Here is a 20,519-nt window from a genome sequence, read left to right as displayed (position 1 = left end):
AATGCTTTTAAGAAGAAACATCAACAACCTCAGCAAACCACTGCTTCAACGCTGTAGCCAAAACAGCAGGCAACTCCCTCACATCACGCACAACTAAGTAGTAAGGGAACGGGAATCCCTCCAAATACCTCTTCATCTTTAACTTCATCTCCCCAGTCCCACTTTCAGCATCGGGCTCGAAGCTCGCCTGGCTGAGATCCAGGATCGAGCTTCCCTTGACAGCATCCACGATAATGAAGACAACCATGATTCGCTCCTCGAGTGCCTGGCGCACAAGACGGCGGATGGTATCGTGATCTTCACAGATACCATCTGAGATGATCAGTTCCAGTTGCCATAGGTCAGCGCTGCCAGAGCCAGGAGAGCGCTTGAAGCGCGCCTCGCGGAAGAGGGCGATGGAGTCGGCGATGAGCTTGCGTACGTTCGTGCCAGTCTGCTGGTAGCTGAAGTGCTGGAAGACCTCCGTGCCCGCGTCCGAAGAGAATGGTTTACCGAAGTCATGCGCAACGCGGACATGATCCTCGTTGCCGAAGCCCAGGACACAAAGATCGCCTGCCTCAAGCATACTGAGAGACTTTGCGACGAGGGCGAGGGTTTCGAAGGCAAGTTGGCCGCTGCCGCTTTCTAGCATGGACTTGCTGTCGTCGACAGCGAGCATGATTTGGTAGTTGCGCTTGGAGGGGATGGAGCGGCGCATCCAGATCTTGTCGCGCTTGTATTGCGAAGCGATGTAGGGGATGATGCGCTTGATGTTGAGACGTTTTCCGGTGCGGAAGTCGCCACGGAGTTTGGTTGCGAGGGTTGGGGCGAGGATTAGGCGGAGTTGTTCGGTGAGCGAGAGGGAGAGATCGTTGGTGGCGGATTCGTATTGCGACCAGAGGCGTTGGGCTTCGTCACGAGGGGTGAGCGGTGGGAGAGTGGAGGACAGGTGGATGGCTGCCAAATGGGAGTCCATCTCGTCTAGCTCCTCGTTGAGATCTTGCTGGCCAAGGGACTCGGTTGTCCGTTCCTGGGTCTGAGCGTTACCGGGAATCATCGCACCTGCCCCTTCTCGTTCTGTGGGTATTGCGTCGTTGTCCACCTGCATCTCATCCTCCAGCTGGTTCTCAGGGGGATCCTCTTGTTGGTCGTTCGACACGTCGGGCAAAGCCTCGTCATTGGGCTTGACATCGGACTCAACACCCTTATTCTGGTCAAGAGCCTTTGCTTGCTCTTCGTTAGCTTGGCCAAGGGCTTGCGTGTCAGCGACATCATCTTGATCTGCGAGATGTTCGAAGTCTGCGTCTGCCATGTCGGTATCCTCAGGCAGCTGTTGTTCAGTTTCGTCTTCCTGTTTTGAAGATTCCATAATCTCCTTCTGGCGACGGTGCCACTGCTCCAAGATGTCGCCCATCTTCTTGAACGCCTGCATCTCAGGCTTTTCGGATTCCGTGTTATCGTCCGCACCACCTGCGTCGCGGCTTCGCTTGCTGTCTTCGCCGTCCTGGGCAGCACCAGTCTGCTGCTCAGTGTTTGCAGGATCCGCCGCGCCATCTTTTTGTTGCGCGTCGCCGGATGCACCCTTGTCTTGGTTCTGGTCTTGATCGGCGCCGAGACCTCCGTTGACAGCTTCGCTAGGAGCAACTTCTTCTCCCGCAGCTTCGTTCTCGTCGCGCTGGGCGAGGAAGTCGGTTTCTTCCGGTTGTTCTTCATCCTCACCAGGAGCATTGGCTTCGTCATCGCCTTCAGCTTCGTTGGCCTCGGCCTCCTCGGGCTTCTCTTCTTCGTTTTCGCCTCCCTCTTCTCCCTGCTCCTCTGTTGTCTGGTCCATATCAGCGGCGTCTTCCTCGGCGTTTTCTCCCTGTTGCTCAGTTTGTTCTTCCTCGGGTGCCGCACCCATGTCGGAAAGCTCATCCATTCCATCATCGTCTTCACCTTCGTCTTTATCTCCCTGGTCTTCTCCATCGAGCTGCATCTCCTCAGGAAGGTCAAGCGCTTCTTCCTCCTTAGCGTGCGGATCAGTCACGTCCAAATCTTCACGCCCAACAGCCTCGCCCTCGTCATCCGGATCTTCTTCCTCTTCGTCTTCCTCCTCTTCCTCCTCTTCCCCTTCCTTGCTCTTCTCACCTTTTTCCTGGTCCTTCTGTTCCTGGTCCTTCTGTTCCTGCTCCTTCTCCCCTGCGGTCTGCTCTTCCGATTCCGTGGCACCCTTGCCCTCTTGCGTTTCAGTTTCCTTTTGCTGCTCATCACGTTCACCATCCCACATCTTCTCATCAAGCGCATCGGTATCGAGATCGTTGACACTGCCAACTTCCTCGTCAATATCATCATCTCCTTCTTCACCACTCTCATTTTCCTCATCCTCTTCTTCCTTACGCTCGCCAGATTCTCCCTGCATCTCCTCCTGGTCCATGTTCACCGCATCCCCAGAGTCTTCCTGATCCTCCTTAGCTTCCTCATTCTGCTGCTGCGCAAGCTCAGACAAATCCTCATCATCAGCAACATCCTTGCTGATATCCTCCGCACCTTCACCATCACCAAGACCCGTACCGCTTTCCAGCTGGCCAGATTTGCTCTCTTCACCCGTGGACGCCTCGGCTGGTTGACAGAATCCTTCAGACGCAATCGTCATGAAAGACTTTGCGAGAACGTAGGACATCTTACATGTTTCGCGGTGGACGGAGATAAAGCGGTCGGTGAGATCTTCGCAGATGAGGTAGTACTTGTTCATAATCGGCAGGACACTTGCGATCAATGCGGAAGCATAGGGAATATCGGCACCGGAGTGCAGTGTGTCCAAGACAGACTCCAGGGATGAGGTGATTTCAGACAAGCGGACAGACTTGATGGTACGACTGAAGAACTCGTCACTGCGTGCTAAGGTACCTTCAGAGGTGAGTGCGGCCGGCACCTCCTTCAACTTCTGCAAACCGACGAGTATCTTGTCAACACCATTGAGTAGATTTGCATCGAAGTCTTGGACGGCTAATGCCATCGTTCCGTTTTGCTGCATGTTCGAATCGGTCTTCGTATTAATCCAGGGTGTGATTTGGTCCAATGCGAAAGACAAGTCAGGGCGTTCGGAAGTCCACTTCGCAAGGTCGACGGTCAATTGGTTGAGTGAGGACCATGACTCCTCGATAAGGGCTTGATGTTGCTGCGAAGAAACACTGAATGGCAGCGCAGGAAGGTTGACCAAAGACTTGTGCAGGTAATCAGACGTAGCTTTCCATGCTCGCAGGTCCTTGGAGATGACCGCCGCGTCGATCCCAGAAAACCTGGAGTGCACGTCCACAATTTCCGCGGCCATTCCAAGAATAGGAGTTAGCCATGCGACAATCTTCGACAGATCTTGGCTTTCAGTCGGATATTGTGAAGCGGAGAGAGACTTAAGACCAGATTGCCACAGATTAGACACCTTGGCGATCGTAGACTTGAAGGAGCTTAAGTTCGAAAGGGCCGGGGAGATGACGCCTCTCTGCTTTCTGAGTGTGAAAAGCAGGTGTTCGATAGAACCCATACCCCTCGACGCTTCAACATTGCTCAGCTCCTCGGAGTAGTGGCGCGATGCTTGGCGAGTACGAGGCAATAGGTCCAAGAATCTGTGGAAATAGGAGTTGGCATTATGGATCAGATGCGAGGACACGGGGCTGATTTCGAGGGTGTCAGTCGTAGCAAGGACTTGTGCGGAAGACGCCTGGCTTTCGAGCAAGCTGGTGCTTGCATTGCGCTTGATTCCCATCTCCAAAATTTGTCGCAGAGTATCGGCAAAGAAACGACGCTTCTGAATCTTGAGATGCTGAACATCCTCCTTGTTGTCTTCAGTCAGCATCTTCGGCGTCTGAGACTTGAAGTCATTGATGCCCTCAATGACATAGCTGACGAAGTTGCCGATATCCTCAGCGATGTCGAAGTCGGAAGGCATGGAGGAGTACAGCTGCGTCATGTTGTTGATGGTGGTATTCACATTCTTGAACCGGGGCGCTCTGTTAAGCCACAGCGCGCTGTCCTTCTGACAAATGTCTAATGCTTCCGGAATAACAGCCGTAGGCAGAGATTCAGTACGGACAGAAGCAAGGCTAGGCTCCTCGTTGTAGTCAGACATTCCCTGTTCTAGGGTCGGTTGGACAGGTCCCGCAAGGGCTTCGCGGTATTTCCGAACGAGCTTGAAAAGTTTGTGGTGGGATCGCTTGGCACTCTCCCTTAGGGCAACGATGTTGGTGTCCTTCCAGCTAGCTAGTTGTATTTGCTCCTTAATGTCTTTCTCAAGACCAACGCGTTTCTCAATCAAGAGCTTGTCGACGAGAGGTTCGAACGGCTTGTAGTGCTCGAGGAAGTTTTGCAGGCCAGAAACAAGCTGTCCCAGCAAAGGATAGTCTTGAACGTAAAGCTGCAGCAAAGACCGGAAATTGGCAACGAGACGTAGGCGCTCGCTGTATTGTCCCAAAGTTGTCGAAAGGAAGAACTGTTCGAGAGTTGCGATAACCTCTTGGATATGACTACCCATGTCGGCCTCGCCAGATTCTGCCATTTGCAGCGGAGCCGCGATGATTGCTTCGTACGCGACGAACCACCATGAGCTCACGTCTTGGTCGCACTTCTCCTTCTCAATATCTAGAAGCTTAGCCCATGTTGACAGCTCGAGGCGCCGCCAGTTGATGATTGTACTTGTTAGTTCATCATAGAGCGAAGCGGCAGAATATTCTCGGCTGGCTACAAGCTGCCATTCATAAACAAGTCCGTGAAGCTTCTCGACCTTCGTGAGAAATTTGGCAACGGGCTCTGAGTGCTTGAATTGGAAAATATCCTTGCAGTACAGAATGACGTCCTGAATCACTGCATGATCAGGCCATGCTGTTTGAAGCTGGATGAAGCGCGACTGCACGGAAACCGTCAAGGCAATGAGTTTGCGAGCCTCAGTGAGGTTCGAATCCGTGTAGAAGTTATACTTCGGTGCCTCTCCGCTAATCATATCGTCAAGCAGTAGCAGCACACCGGGGAGGTGTTCCTTCGGGTGGATCGGCGATATGGCAGTCTTGCTCTCTGACCAAAGAGTTCCCAACAGACGGGCAGATTCTTTGACGAAGGTCGACAGAGTCCGTTCTGTGTCGTCCGATTCAAAGAGCTTCGCGTGGAGCGAAGCGAGCCGGCGAGAGATAATCTTGGGGTCGAAACGGTTCGGTTCCTTGCCTTCTTCCACAACGTCGGTGTCATAAGTCGGGAACATCTCACGCAGTTCGCTTTCGTCCACTTGCTCTTCGTCTTCCCAAGAACCACGGTATTGGTACAGATTGCTCTTTTGTGCTTGCTCCTCTTGGTCTTCGCGAAGCTTTGTCTTCCACAAGTAGTGGAACTGCTCGAATATCCGACACAGAGCGTCTCTGCCTTTCTGTCCTTGAAGAACCGTAGAGTCTGCATTTGCCGCTACCCCCAGGGAAGACAGCTCGTGGAACCTAATATCGAGGACACGGTTTGAAGCTGGTGACGGTCTTACGCCATCCAAAGTCAATTCTGGGTGGATAACACCACCAAGGAACGGCGTAATCTCACTAACTGCCTTCAGAATCTGGACCTCGCCTGACTGGCTTGAAGCCAAGTACATTCCAAGGTCCAAGACCTGGAGCAAACGAACAACAGGCGTTGTAATGTCATCATAAGATCTGTAGTGGGTACTTAGACGACGGCTCAACTGCTGAACATTGTCACGGAGGAGCTTGACTTCTTGGGCCCTCATAGCATCTCTGTTTGTGACCATAGTCTCTGGATGTCTATCGAGCACGGAGGTGATGAGGTTGGAGAATTCGCCTTGCAAGAGGCTGATCGAAGAATTTTGTGGCCGAGTGACAGACGAAGGTGGCGGCGCTGTTCCTAGATCCCGTAGTTCGTCTTGTAAAATCTCCTGGCGCATATTCGAGCTCTGTCCGGTGAAGCCGGCTTCAAATGAAGAGATAGCCTCGGACTTGGTAGTGAGTTCGGATACACGCTGAGCATGTCGCTTGCGTTGGACGACCAGGCCGAGCGAGGGATCGAAAGGTTTGTCAGGCACGTAAAGACGCAGGAGGATGGTTGCGAGTTCAATAGTCGCCACTCCAGCATTCCGAACATCCTCCTCTTGGTTCTGCACACCAGCCACAAGGGTCGATATGAGACCAGGGAGTGCTTTCTCTGCAAATGCCTTGAAGTAATGGTCATCCTGCAGGCTCTTCTCCAGGTGACAGTTTGATGGCTGCCAGTCATTGTACCATCCCTGTTTCTCAATAGTCCGCAAAACCGTAAGCATATATTCCAAGGACTGTGGCTCGAACAACTCCTTGTGAAGATTAACAGATTCGAGAGCTATTCTTGCCAGTGCCTGCCTGAGAACCTTCGCCTGGTCCATGGCGATCTCGTGACTGGTCAATGCAACAGCCTTGGATAGTGCCTGCTTCTCAGCCTGGAGGAACTCCATTTGACCCAAGCTGGTAGTGTCAACGAAAATAATCTTTTCGAGCAGAGACAGGGAAGCGGTGCCGCCCATTGCAGGTGCGTGGGTGTTTGAGTCACTAGATCCGGATAATTGAGCCAACTTATGCAGGACACTTGGGATCTGGTTTTGAAGGTTCGAGTCATCAACCGGTCTCGCAGGGCGGCCAGCGAGAAGGGGCATAATGGTCCCGACAGCGGTGCCCGCCTCTTTGTTACCCAGAGAAACATCATGGTATTGGCACAGGGCCTCGAAGTCGCCAGCAAAGTAAGGATATTGGGACGAATCGGTGTGGCGTACGGCGCTTGTCAGTTCCGTGACCGTCTGCTTAAGACTCTGTTTATTGTTAGCTTCTCGAAGGCCTGACATCTTTCCAGATCAGAGAACTAAACTCACCTCGACAAGCAGCTCTCCATCAGCACCATTTATGAGGATAGCCCGCTGGGCGTCGATGAGCGAATTCCGCACGCGACCCAACTGTGACAATTCAAGGCGAGTCTTGGTGGCGAGGTTCCCGAATTCGTGGGCCACAGCCTCGAGTTGCATCACCAAGTCCAATTGGCCCTGGGTTGCAGGAGATGCAGGCCTCCAGGTGTCCCAAATTTTTTGCATGCTGAGACCCGTCGTCAAAGCCCACTCGGCCTGGAAACGACCGAGGTATTGCGACAAAGAAACCGCTAGAGGCTGGAAGAAGGATGATGAGTTGAAGAGAGCAGCGCACAACTCTCTTCCAATTTGAAGGTAGATCTGGAACTCTCCCTCATCCACTTGCTTGACTTCGCTGACCTTGAAAACGTCGGCGCAGAAATCGACAACAGCACGGAGAGCAGATGCTACGGCTGGAACGTCGAAAACTTGGTAGTCCAGCTGCTGGATAAAGTCATACAACACCTGGCCGCAGTCGGAAAGGAAGAATCCAACAGGTTGTGTTGCATCCTTCATCAACGCGGGTATCCGTCCCGATGCGAGGGAACGTTCCAACCGAGTCATTTCACTTGGCTTAAGAAGCTTTCCAGACTCGTCTGCCCGTTGCAAACCTTGCTTCAGGTAATAAAGGTCAAGTTTGCACTCTTGGAGGCGGGCTAACAAAGTGAGCCAAGGAAGAGGCGCATGCGACCCCGAAATCAAAGCGAGTGGTTCATTGACAAGAGGGTGTAAAGGTTGTGACTCTCCTTGGATAGCAAGAGGAGCACTTCCCAGAACCACCTGAGCCTTAAGTTGCTTCAGTGGCTTCCAAGCAGCATTGTCATGTACCAGCGACAGATAGCGGCGGAGTATCGATGTGAAAGGCTCCGAATTCCAAGGACCCAGTGAGCTTTGAAGACAGGCCAGATCCCGAGCGGAGAGATGATCAAGACGTACTTCGTACGATTTTCCAGCCAGCTGCTCGTCATCCGGCTGGGACTCGAGGTTCCAGGCAGTCCGGAGACGGTACAAGGAAGACTCACAAGTGTAAGCCGGTCCACACGTGGCTCTGTAATCGTCAGTTTCTTGAGGCAAGAAGCAGATCTCAACACATCTGTTTCGCATGGCACGGGACAGTTCGCCGTGGCGAGGGTCCATTGTTAAGAAGAGTCTGAAGTTCGGATGCGGCGTAATAGTGCGGGCAGACCCATCCTCTGTGCGTTGTTCGTTGAGAATGAGAGTTCCGTTCGGTTCAGTGAGAGAGTTTAGCCTGTCGAGAACGGACGGATTACACAGGTTGGCATTGTCGAGAACGACCCAGTGTCCATGTTGAACGGCCTGAGTCAAAACACCCTCTGTCCATTCGAACCCGACCTTCATCTTGTCTGAATGTCTGGAGAGATTGAACAAATCCCGGGCACGCGAGAGGAATTGTTCGAGTGTCGGATCCTGGTAGGATTGGAGCAACATTGGAAGGGCGGAGCATAGCGCTTCCAAAGAGACATCAGAGCTTTGGATCATCTCATAAAACTCGAGGAAGGGCAGTATTGAGTCTGAAACTCCGTCCGATGAATAGGCCGAGATCGTGTTCTGCTGAATGAACCGCAAAATCTCTTGCACAAGGGAAGATACCTCCCGGTTGTGGTCAATCTGCTCAAACCCACCGATCAAATCCATTGTATCGGTATCAGCGCTCAACGCCAGTTCAACCAGTTGAGCGCCGTTGACAGCCGCAATCTTTCTGATCAGTGTCGTTTTACCGCAACCAGCGGATCCAACCAGGATACTCGGCCACGACTGCTCTATGCAAAGCATCAGCGATTCAAGGATGGACAAATCTCTGGGAAGAACCTTCATCCGGGGTTCAGGCGTCCGCTGCACAAGAGGATCTCTCCGCATGGTACCAAGGCCGACTTGCATGTATTCGGGGGTCAGGTTGTGGTAATAGCTTTTGGCGTTCGCCGACGCATCGTTGAAGATCCGCTTATATAGCTTACTTACCAGCTTTCGATCTTCAGGACTCCGGAATCTTTGAGCGATTATGACATCGAGGAAGTTGTCTGTTGGGATCTGTAATTCGCCGCGGTCTGCCAGCTGAAGCCATCTTTGGATATCGCGAAGGTTGACTTCCCATGGGCCGCCAACGGCTCCAAGGCAGCGCTCCTGAGTGACAGCAACGTTCAACAACGATACGAAATCAACCAGTCTGTCAGTCTGGAGTTGAGAGCTTCCAGGGAAGAGTCTCGTGGAGATTCTCTTCAAATCGGTGTCGGTAAAGCTGTCCGCATATACGACAGTAAACCGGTTCACAAACGACGCCGGAAGACCCTTCCGTCCACCACCTTGGTGATGGGGATTTTGCGCTGCAAAAAGAACAAAGTTGGCGTGTCTCTTGAAAGTCTGGTCGAGCTCTGCAACGTAGACCAATTGGCGGTGATCCAAGCAAGAGTTGAGACCTTCGAGCACTGACTGCGAGGCCAAGTTCATTTCATCGAGAAGAACCCAGTCTCCGCGCTGCATTGCCTGCAAAAAGGGCGCGTCGCGCCAGGTGAATTGGCCAACATCGCCTCCCTCAACAGGAACATCGGAACCAAACAGATCTGTAAGGTCAGTCTGTTCCGAAAGGTTGATTCTGGTAAGAGGCTTTCCGAGGGCCTTGGCCAGAGCAGCGACGAGTGTGGTTTTACCGACACCAGGGCTACCTTCGAGGAGAATCGGCTTGGACGACTGTAGACCGCGAGCAATCCTAACCGAGTTGGCAATAGTAGTCGGGGCATCCATGATGAAATCAGGATCCGGCGTGGCATCGCCATTCACAGGGAGATCGAAAGGACCAATTTGTAGATAGCCATCCTTCCCAGTGATGGTTGACTTCTGCCAATAGATGCCAGATGCGTCAACGGCGAACAGATCCTGTAGCTTGTTGAGACACCGCTGACGGTTGCCCTCCAGATCGTGTAGCGACATTGCGAGCATCGCGGCAGGATTTGCGCCCAGAGTATCGATGAAGACCATCGCAGCACCTTGCACAATTGCGAACAACGGATCCGAAGTCTGGCATTTGTTCACGAAGTCGACCCAGGCAAGGAGATCACGGATCGAAAGAGAATTTGTCGAGGAGCTCTGGAATACCGACTTGAACCATTTTGCAAACTGCAGCATCGCCTTGGAAACATCTTCGCGTCCCAGACTAAGTTTCTGCTGGAGAATTGGCAAGATATCCTCGTCTTCGGACAATTGAGGCGCCCAGATTTCGGTCATACGGTTACGAAGAGCGGCGGAAAGCTCACGCTTACCGTAGTCACCACCAGGGTTCATTGTCGAGAGGAACTGGAACCCACCATCAGCTACAACCATAGAATCGATAGGTCCCTTTTCGGCAAGGAGGATCGAGCGTTGAGGCTCCAGGACACTGTTAAGCCGTTCCAGCACCGAGTCATCCGCGAGGGAAATTTCATCCAGAAGGAAGAACTGTCCAGATTTCATCGCGGAGATGAGAATTCCGTCTGTCCATTCGAACAGGGCATTGGACCGAGCAATATTGTGCTGGACTCGCCGGACCAATCTCTGGTCGCAGGTTGTCAACTGATCCGCATTCAATGCCGCAAAACCGTGCTTCAACTCGTCAAGCGAGGCCAATTCTGGAGCTCTCTCCCCTAGCACTGTTCGAAGGTCACTGGATAACTGCTTCTCAATCGTTGACCTGTTCCGCACAGGTCTCTGAGCTCCGATGAGATCTCCCGTCTCTAGGTTGACATGTGCATTGACAACGAACAGCTCTTTTCCAAAAATTTCTGCAACGGCCTGGCAAAGCTGAGTCTTTCCGCATCCAGTTTCACCAACGAGAAGAACGGGCTCGTTGTTCTGAATTGCCTTGGAAACTAGTACGAAAAGTCGCCTCATAGCCTTGGTCCACACAATGCCCGGCGCGAGCTGCGTCACACCTTGAGCGCATTCCTCCAGATACCGCAAGCTATAGATGATATCCTCGTCAATCTTCACTCTCATGACCTCCTCGATCACACTCTTAACGGCTGCTCTCTCCTGCGGGTTCCGGACACGTTCTGCGAGCAACATAAAACCGTTGACAGCAAGCTGGTCGCGGTCGTCTGCTGGTCGAAGAGCCCACCGGAAAAGATCACGCAGGGTCGCAAAACTGTTCTTCTGTTCGAAAAGGCGGTTTGTCTGGCGCAGTAAGGAAAGCTTCCGATAAACAGCCACTATCCTGGCGCAAAACGAAGGGGCAATTTGGGACCGTTCCTTGAGAATGAATTCCAATTCATTCTCCGGGATATCATCAAAGTGCAACTCGAGGAAGCGGTTCCGGAAAGCACGAGACAACACCTTTCGACCCCCGTAAAGACCAGCGGGATTCTGAGTAGCGAACAGCATGAAATTAGGGTGGGGGTGGACAACCTCCTGGGTCTCGGGTATAAAGAGTTCACGATTGTCATCGAGAAGCCGGTTCATTGCCTCTAAAACATCTGACGGTGCAAGGTTGAGCTCATCGAGGACGATCCAGTAACCATGTCTGAGCGCTTCTACCAGGATACCTTCTTGGTAGTGAAGGGTCCCATCATCGCCAGACACATACGATCCAAGATACTCTTGCAGGTCCGTGTGCTCGTGGTTATTAATACGGACGAACTTGTTCCCTGAAACCTTGGCAAGATACTCGATCATGCTTGTTTTACCGGCGGACGTCGGACCCTGCAGCAAAACGGGGAATCGGCGAGTCGAACTGGCTCGGACCAAGTTCTTCAAGTTCTTCTCAATGAAGGGGGTGATAATGTAATGGGGTTGCTGCTCCGGTTGCAGATGTCCTTGTCGCATCCAATAATGTTTGAATTGCACATAGTTGTTTCCATTGTTCGGGGGGCGGGGCGTCTGTCCGAGAAGGGCTCTTGCATTTCTAGTATTGCTAAAAATGTATTTCTCAAGGAGAGGCGTCAAGAGTCGCTCAGATTCTTGGCTCAGAACGGTCAGGAAACTCATGCAGAATCCCTCGAAAATTGCGCGGCGCAACCCGTAGACGTGTGAATGGTCGACGGCATAGATAAGGGCACGAACAAGGGTACGGATACTGAAGTGTGGACGTTGACCAGCTCCATCGGTGAGTTTGTTTCCGATGCTCAATTTCTTCGTCTCCATATACAGCTGCGCGAGATCCGGCACAGCTCGAGTATCACCAATTGTCAAGTCTCCGAGATATTTCTGGATAAGGGCGAACAGATCATCAAGGTCGTTGTCGGGCGAGTGTACGTAGAATTCGGTAAAACGAGAGCGGAGGCCGGGAGGAAGATCACGCTTCCCTGCATCTGTCGCAGGGTTCATGGCACCGAAAATACGGAAGTCAGGATGCCCGAACACCCTCTCAACATCACCAGCTTCGGAAAGCAAAACAGAAGGCGATCCTTCGCTGCCGTGATGGAGAAGACTGGCAATATTCTCAAGCGTATCTGGCGAAGCCAAGTTAACTTCATCGAGGAGAACCCATTCGCCGTTCCGCAGTGCCCGGACAATCTTTCCTTGGACGAAAGCAAAGGCAAACTTGGCATCTCCTTGGGACACCTGGGCTTCGAAGTCACCGAGCTGAGTTGTGAACCGTTCCCATCTCTGTCGAAGGAGCTGGTACTTTGGTGAATCCAGCTTGCGCTTCTTGCTTGGCTGCTCGTCCCCGTCTGGAGCATGGTTAACGTTAAACACACCCTCAGCCAAGCGAACGGCCTCATGCCAGAGGTTCACCAAACGTGCCCAGTTTCCATTCGCAACACTTTTAGAGACCGATGACAAGAACTTTTGGTTCTTCTTTGTCGAAAATGTCAACTCAAACAGTGTGGTGAACTCGTCCAACATCGGAACCGCCATTGTACGAATATTGACCGGTTTGAAACCACCCAGCAAATCAGAGCTTTCACTCTGCTGCGACAAGTTTACAACAGTGAGCTTCTGTCGCATCAATGTCGCGAGTTGCTGAACAACTGTTGTCTTTCCGATACCCGTCTCACCGACTAGGAGAGTAGGTTCAGCCATCTGCACTGAAGCAGCAACCTGTTCCATGAGCTTCAAAGCGGACCGAGTAGAAGCGAATCGTGACGACGCGGCCGCGAGCTTGGATGCCGATGTACTCGGAACCTTCATCTTCCGGCAGTTTTCTCTGCCAAGTATCAAATTGCTACCTTGATCCGAATATGCAGGGGTCCGTTCTTGGAGGGCAAAACTTGCTCGCTGGGGAGATATTTGAAGCGCTTCAGCCACCACTGCGGCCAGGGCACTTTCCATGGACTTCTCGGGAATATATCTAAGGAAGATATCAACGATGTCTAAAAATATTTCGTCATCGGTGCCTTCGGGGGTGGGTTCGTAGCCTGTCTTGGCACCCAAACGCTCTAACCGTCTATGCAATCGGCTGCATAGTTTGATGAGATCGCGAAAGCCTGGTGTGCGTCCCTGCGAACTCCGGACGGCAAGGTTCCCATGGAATGCCGAGCAAAGTCGTTGATAGACGTCCATGATGACAGGTACACGAGACTCGAGGAGAGGGAACTTTTGCATGATCACATCGCGGATCTCGTCAACGGAAAGGGAATCGATTTGTACCCGTTGCCACAGCCTGCTCCCAAGAATGGTGGTAGCCGGAGCGATTTCTTCACCAGCAATGTTGTAGGAAGACTTCATCGTCGCAATAATCTTAAACCCATCAACACACTTTATCCGTTCTTTCCTGCTAGCAATGGTGAGCTCTCCCTTCTCAATGATTGGGAGAATGAGACCGATAACTTCAGATGGAGCGCGGTTAAGATCCTCAATCAAGATCCATCGGCCCTCTCTGGCGGCCTTTGTTAGCACACCCGGTTGCCAAGCAAATGAGCCCGTTGCGGGCGACGTCGAGTACATTCCCAAGAGACTCTTAGCGTCAGTCTGCTCGTTCAAATGGAGTGTTACCATGGATTCTGACTGGCCCATGGTTGCGGCAATGTCGTTAATCAAAGACGTCTTCCCGGAGTTCGGTAAACCAACTAATAAGAGCGGTTGAGAGTCGAGCAATGCCTTTGCAATCTTGCGTAAGTTCCCCACGGCTGTCCGTGTCCGCACAATAGCCGATGGAGGGACTGGTGCCTCGTTGAGCTTCGGGATCAAAACGCCCGAGACTTCCCCAGTCCGTGCAGTGAAAAACTCCCGTAGCGTCTCTGCTTGCGACAAACATTCTGCATCCGGCCGGGTCAACCTGGCATGTTGGACCTGCTTTTCCAGCATTTCCCATCGCCGTTCCTCCCACAGTCCCAAACAGCGGTAGTCAATCGCAATGCCCTCCCACTCTCCTTCAATTGGCTTATCCCCAACATGTTTTTGAACCATCTTCTCCGTTGCCGCATCCGCAGCATGCATGTATAGAGCAAAGCATCGTACGGCGAGATATCTTAACGAACGGTCTGAATGACGGAAGAGAGACTGGATTTGCGACGGCGACACGGTCTTTGAGAATACTTCGAGGTCGAATGAAAGAAGTCGGAAAATGGCAAGGAGTAATGTACGAATGGCGATATCGTCCAGCTGCAAAGACGTTAGTTCTTTCGATAGAGGGCCAACTCGAGACAATGTGTATTGGCTGGCAAATGATCGGAGGTATGGCACAAAAGGTAGGATACGCGCGAATGCAGAAAGGACGTCGACTTGGTTAACAGGGATATCGGATTGCAGCCACCGTGCTGCTATGTCGACAAAGATTGGTTCGTATAGGGCAAAAAATCCTTCTGTACATTGCGACTTCAATGCGCCAACCGCAAGCGCGTTCAGGTATTGAGTCCCCGAAGCCGCGCGAATGAGCTCCACGATTTCATTAGGGAGCTGTTGAAAGAGTCGGGACTCATCGAGAGTCCCCTCATAGGCAGGTCTACCGTCCATATTGAATACCTGCCAGTGAGCAACTCTTCCGTGCTGAATTGGTGTTGGTCGAGAATTTCCTTTCTTGGCCGCCGCAACTTTTTTTTCTTTCTGCCGCTATATGTGGCGCAGCCCCACAGTGTCACTCTCACCGCCCTTATGTAAGCGCGGAGCTTGCGCCTCATCTCCGGAGACGATCATACAGTAGAGTGTATTAGCATCGCTTTTTTTCAGCATCGCGAAACTACTCTGGTTTATTGAGATATGTCGCTATTGACAACTACACTCTCATGACAAGTCATGTCGTTTTCGCAGTCAGGGTCGGATGTTCACAGCCGTCGCCAATCCACGGAGACGTTCGGCTCGGACTATGACAACCTGTCGGGGCTGCCGCAAGATGGAGGATATGGGCCATTGAGTGAGCGGGCACATGAACCGTATGCTGAGGTCATCTTCATATATAACACTTATTACTGACAAAACCTGGTGATCTCTAGGATCTCATTTAAGCGTAAACAGAAAAAACGGCGTTCGAAATTCAGCTTGTCGAATCTATTCTCCAACGACGCATCCGAATCGGCCCCTGGAGGCAGCGCATTTGGCCGCAATAGGCAGTCACCAGAGGAAATATCAAAAACGCACACTATTACCGGTGGGAACTTGAATACACACAAAGAAGGGGCTCCGATGGACTGGTATGTGGAAGGTCCAGGGCGACGTGTTGGCTATGATGACCTTACCGCGATCGACTGGATCTTCGAGTATACGAAAGAACGCCAAAGGAAAAGGCTGCTATACTCTGGTGGACAAGGGATTGTGGGGTATGCGCGCAGGTTGCTTGATGCTGGAAATGTTTGGCTCGTATTGATAGCCACGGGTGTTGCAGTGGGAATCATTGCAGCATTCATTGACGTCGCAAGCGATTGGTTAGCCGACATCAAAACAGGATATTGCAAGAATGGACCAGGGGGCGGGAAGTTTTATCTCAACCGGGCGTTCTGTTGTTGGGGTCACGATGGTGTGTGACTGGTCTAATGCTGACCCCTTGTGCTATGCTACTGACGAATGACTTCGGCAGACATATCTAAATGTCTAGATTGGACACCTTGGAGCAAAGCTCTAAATGTCAACTCTAAAGGCGGCGGTTTCACAGTTGAGTACATTTTCTTTATATTCTATTCGGTAACAAAGTCCGTTCGCATATACGCTTGGATATCATGTTCACTAACAGCAGCAGATCATCTTCGCAATTTGCGCCACTGTTCTGGTGCGGTGTTATGCCATCTATGCAAGACATAGTGGAATTCCGGAAATCAAAACAGTGCTCGGTGGTTTCGTGATGAAACAGTTTATGGGCCCTTGGACGCTGGCGATCAAGTCTCTAGGACTGGTAAGTATTGCTGCGAATTCTGCTTGGGTAGTTAAATATTAATGACTCTGAAGTGTCTTTCTGTCGCATCCGGTCTCTGGTTGGGCAAGGAAGGCCCGCTTGTCCATGTTGCATGCTGCTGTGCCAACATTATTATGCGACCATTTGAAAACCTGAGCAACAATGAAGCAAGAAAACGGGAAGTCCTTTCAGCCGCAGCGGCTGCAGGTATATCTGTTGCTTTTGGTGCCCCTATTGGTGGTGTGCTCTTCAGTCTGGAGGTTTGTCTTTCAAATGAACAATATGAAATTCCCAGACTGACCATAACCAGCAATTGTCCTATTATTTCCCAGACAAGACCATGTGGCAGAGTTTTGTCTGTGCAATGGTAGCCGCAGTGACTTTGCAAGCACTCAACCCGTTCCGGACTGGAAATATCGTTCTTTACCAGGTCACTTACACGCGAGGTTGGCATCGTTTCGAGATCATCCCGTTCGTTATTCTGGGCATCATCGGTGGTCTATATGGAGCCTTTCTTATCCGGCTCAACTTGAAGATCGCGAAATGGCGAAGATCTCGGAGCACTGCTCGTCCTGTTTTAGAAGTGATTATAGTCACCCTTCTGACTGCTCTTATCAACTTCCCCAATCTCTTCATGCGGGCTCAAAACTCCGAGCTCGTTCAATCATTATTTGCGGAATGCGGTACGGACACGGAAGATCCCTTTGGTCTCTGCGCACCTGGTGCAGTGTCAATGGCCACAATAGCCTTCTTGCTAATGGCAGCGGTACTCGGGTTTTTCCTTGCGACGATGACTTTCGGATTAGATGTGCCGGCGGGTATCATTCTACCTTCTTTTGCGATTGGATCCCTCTATGGGCGTGCTTTGGGGACAGCTTTCAAGATGTGGCAGGAGTCATATCCAGATTTCTTCCTATTCGGCAACTGTGAACCAGACGTCCCATGTGTGACACCAGGGATATATGCAATAATTGGCGCTGCAGCTGCCTTAGGCGGTGCCACGAGAATGACCATATCCATAGTTGTCATCATGTTCGAACTTACAGGTGCCTTGACCTATGTGATCCCAATCATGATTGCAGTCATGCTCTCCAAGTGGTGCGGCGATATCTTCGGGAAGCGTGGGATCTACGAGTCGTGGATTCATCTGAATGAATACCCCTTCCTCGACCATCGTGATGACACGACGCCTCCAGATGTCCCCGCTCATAAGGTCATGACTATCGTCGACGATATTACTGTCATTGTGGCCATCGGTCACACAATTGATATCCTCCGTAATGTCCTCGCGACTACACAATATCGCGGGTTCCCAGTTGTCACAGATACATCAAATCCTGTTCTGTTGGGTTATATCTCACGAAATGAGCTCTCATTCGCTTTGAAACACTCAAAAAATACTAATAGCAGCTTGTCCGGTGAAACACAAGTCTTCTTCGCACACCAACCCTTCGCAGACCCAGCAGAAACTCTCGACCTACGACCATGGATGGACCAAACACCTATCACGCTAAATAGCCATACGACCTTCTTGGTTGTCCTTCAGATGTTTCAGAGACTTGGTCTACGCTATGTCCTGTTCTCCAACAAAGGTGTCCTGCAGGGCTTGCTTACGAAGAAAGATGTTTGGGCTATCCTCAATGGAGCGGAATCCCACAAGGACAAGGGTTACGCAGGAATCCAGCCGACCTCTGCTGAAGAGGTGGGTTTACTTGGGAGCGATGATGGAAATAGCCTTGCTAGTTCTTTGGAGAGGCGGCCGTCATTATAGGGCTGATCTCCGAAACGGCTTTTGCTCATGTTTGCTTTTTCTTTTGATGTATATTAATAGATGCTGAACACATATCAAGGTATTATATTACTTGGTATCAAATATAATTGCTTTGGATAACGATTATAAGACTAATGAAAGTCTTGCCTGCCAGATATATATTCCATCGCTACATGCCATTGCTAGTTTCTATACCATGACTACTTACCGTCTATATATTTTACACCATAAATGCTTTTTAGAACACTCGACCACATCTAGTGCCGTGTGCCATTAACATTTTTAACGCCCTGTCCAAGCTGACTAGCAATGACAGTTGCCTCTCGTATCGAGCGAGCAATGCTTCCTCTAACAGCATTCTCCTCAAGCACCATCAACCCTCCCACGGTGCACCCACCAGGAGTACAAATCTGCTCCCTAAGCAAAGATGGGTGCTCACCATCAAGCACCATAGCAGACGTCCCCCGCATGACCTGAGCAGCCATAAGCTGTGCTTCCGCACGAGGCAGACCCATCGCGACACCGCCATCAGCAAGACCTTCAAGCACCAACGCCACGAACCCAGGTCCAGAACCTGCCAGCGAAGTGCAAGCATCCATGTTATCAGGAGGAAGACGGGACACCTGGCCAACGCGCGTAAAGATCCAGGTTAACAGCTTGTCCCACTTATCCGGAAGCGGAGGAGACGAGGTCTCGATGGTTGTCATTGATTCGCGGATCATAGCGGCTGTGTTGGGCATAGCGCGGACGACGCGACATCTATCTTCGGTCGGAATAGAGTCGTCCGGGTACAAGACAGCCTCAATCTGGTCGACGGGGCAGCCAGCCAAGATACTGATAAGTAACTTGCCTTTCAGGGCTTTGCGCATGCCTGGGACGTCCAGGATTTCTTTCAGCATCCAGGGCTTGCAGCCGAGAATAATGGCATCTGCCTCCGTCACTCCACTAATATTGTCGTTTTGGAAGATCTGGACTGGGATCGAGGGGTATTTGCTAACGGCATCCTGGATACGCTGGGCGGATTTGCGGACACAGGCGATGAACTTTGTAGGAATCAATTGCGGAACTTCTCCGGAGGCAGCATATGATGCGTTGTCTCTGGCTTCAGTTATGGAGGCAAGAACTCCAGAGAGAATTGCAATCCCCAGGTTGCCTTGTAGTACCAGTTAGTTGTTTATCTCGATGGGCAATGTCAGTGTTCATACCGCAGCCCAGGAATGCGAGGGTCACGTCGTTCGATGCAGCCATGTTCAATTCCGAAACTAGTGTTTATATTAAATGGAAACCTGTCACTCGAGGTCCTTTTTATAGGAATAATGAGAATTGATCAATGCGTGACACAATCCTGGAGGAAACCTGCTGCATCGTCTCCAACAACCCAACATATTCTGCCCATCGAAAACGTCACCGCCCTCCTCGGCCGTTTTATCGGCGCACCTTGTCAGGAACAGCATAAGACAACTACATACTTCCATATTGTATTTTGTGAAATCACACACCGGCAAGATGATGGCAGATCCGTTCGAGGTGCGCATGCGCTTTACAGCGCAGTTGCAGCATCTAAGTGCTTCCATCACGTCGTCGCAAAAAGCCGCCCATTACGCCCTCAAATACCGCGACTTAGACGAGGACCTTCACTCGTGCATTCTAGAACAGCTTGAAAGAGTTCGTACACTACTATTTTACAGATAGAATTAGAATATAGCATTAACACAATCCAGAATAACATGAATAACAGAGCCAATATTATGTACTTCGTTGAACACTTCTGCGAAATGGCCACCAAAGAAAACCACCTACCCTATGTTCGAATGATGCAGCGCGATATCCTACGAGTAGTCGATTCCGTCGTCCCACCAGACGGCTCAGGAGCAGCAAACGTGAAGCATGTCCGTCGAGTTCTCAGCGGTCTCCAAACCAAGCAAATCCTCTCCGCCGATTCGGTGGCTGAAATCGACGCCGCTCTGAAAGAGCGCGATACCCTTGATCTTGAGCATGAGGAAGGGGATGAAGGCAGTGGGAAGCCGAAGACGGGGACGCCGCGAAATTCTAGGCCCAATGGGATGCGTGTGGATAAGAGGCAAATTGAGCAGAGAATTGAGGAGGACCGTGAGCGGAATAAACGTCTGAGGGAGAGCATGTGGACTGTTAGTGGAGACGATGGAGAAGAGCATGGGAGGTTCTGGGATGAACTGAGTGATGTTGGGGAGGATGATTTTGTGAATGCGAACGAGGAGCATATGGAGCGAAAGCAAATGGTGGTTGCCAGATAAGTCGCAACCTCGACCACCCAATGCGATTTCTACAGGGCGTTGCGTGAGGTATACTGGCATGCATGGAGTTCTTGGGCGTATAGAACATGAGTGTTTTTATCGATTTCTACAATCGGATGGCGTTATATACTGGGTTATGCATATATGAGATACCATGCAACCATTTTGTCATTCCTATCTCTCCTCTCTACACCATACATTCAATCTTGAAAGTTCTCAATCTCCGAAATTATGCCGCGATAACTCTCACCGCCTTCGGATCAACATCGCACCGGTCGGCTTTTTTTTTTTTGCTACATTCAGAAGAGCACCTCTACCCAATAAATTCATACGCAATAATATTTATCCAGTTAA

The 20,519-nt window shown here is 51.1% G+C and overlaps 4 protein-coding genes across 4 annotated transcripts; 2 read left to right on the top strand and 2 right to left on the bottom strand.

Annotated features, from left to right (window-relative positions):
* Positions 1 to 7: 7 nt before the first annotated feature.
* On the bottom strand, positions 8 to 14,752 carry EURHEDRAFT_450546 (AAA family ATPase midasin; the record flags this gene model as incomplete). Its single annotated transcript, XM_040783884.1, has 2 exons — positions 8 to 6,778; positions 6,839 to 14,752. The coding sequence occupies 2 exons, from the start codon at positions 14,750 to 14,752 to the stop codon at positions 8 to 10; spliced, it is 14,685 nt and encodes a 4,894-aa protein (XP_040641379.1).
* A 279-nt stretch (positions 14,753 to 15,031) lies between these two features.
* EURHEDRAFT_513539 (chloride channel protein) lies at positions 15,032 to 17,892 on the top strand (the record flags this gene model as incomplete). The annotated part of the gene is made up of 6 exons (XM_040786179.1): positions 15,032 to 15,168; positions 15,229 to 15,749; positions 15,810 to 15,913; positions 15,969 to 16,121; positions 16,175 to 16,381; positions 16,432 to 17,892. The coding sequence occupies 6 exons, from the start codon at positions 15,032 to 15,034 to the stop codon at positions 17,890 to 17,892; spliced, it is 2,583 nt and encodes an 860-aa protein (XP_040641378.1).
* A 95-nt stretch (positions 17,893 to 17,987) lies between these two features.
* EURHEDRAFT_409925 (pyrroline-5-carboxylate reductase family protein) lies at positions 17,988 to 19,259 on the bottom strand. Its single transcript, XM_040781235.1, has 2 exons — positions 19,098 to 19,259; positions 17,988 to 19,045 (listed from the first exon to the last, which is right to left on the bottom strand). Exons 1-2 carry the CDS (start codon positions 19,138 to 19,140, stop codon positions 18,150 to 18,152), a joined length of 939 nt encoding a protein of 312 aa, XP_040641377.1. The 5' UTR covers positions 19,141 to 19,259; the 3' UTR covers positions 17,988 to 18,149.
* A 96-nt stretch (positions 19,260 to 19,355) lies between these two features.
* Positions 19,356 to 20,419, top strand: EURHEDRAFT_409924 (CTD kinase subunit gamma). The gene is made up of 2 exons (XM_040781234.1): positions 19,356 to 19,557; positions 19,614 to 20,419. The coding sequence occupies exons 1-2, from the start codon at positions 19,399 to 19,401 to the stop codon at positions 20,163 to 20,165; spliced, it is 711 nt and encodes a 236-aa protein (XP_040641376.1). The 5' UTR covers positions 19,356 to 19,398; the 3' UTR covers positions 20,166 to 20,419.
* Positions 20,420 to 20,519: the final 100 nt, after the last annotated feature.

This window comes from Aspergillus ruber (assembly GCF_000600275.1).
Source record: "Aspergillus ruber CBS 135680 unplaced genomic scaffold scaffold00005, whole genome shotgun sequence".
Classification (NCBI taxonomy): domain Eukaryota; kingdom Fungi; phylum Ascomycota; class Eurotiomycetes; order Eurotiales; family Aspergillaceae; genus Aspergillus; species Aspergillus ruber.
Note: the sequence above shows the minus strand (reverse complement) of the source record. Positions and strands in the feature narration are given on the sequence as shown.

What these genes read in the sequence shown, in the direction of transcription:
- EURHEDRAFT_409924 (XM_040781234.1), top strand. Translation starts at nt 19,399, where the DNA reads ATGATGGCAGATCCGTTCGAGGTGCGCATGCGCTTTACAGCGCAGTTG. An exon ending in TTCTAGAACAGCTTGAAAGA is followed by an intron (nt 19,558 to 19,613) that starts GTTCGTACACTA and finishes AACACAATCCAG; the next exon opens with AATAACATGAATAACAGAGC.
- EURHEDRAFT_409925 (XM_040781235.1), bottom strand. Translation starts at nt 19,140, where the DNA reads ATGGCTGCATCGAACGACGTGACCCTCGCATTCCTGGGCTGCG. An exon ending in CCTCGCATTCCTGGGCTGCG is followed by an intron (nt 19,046 to 19,097) that starts GTATGAACACTG and finishes TGGTACTACAAG; the next exon opens with GCAACCTGGGGATTGCAATT.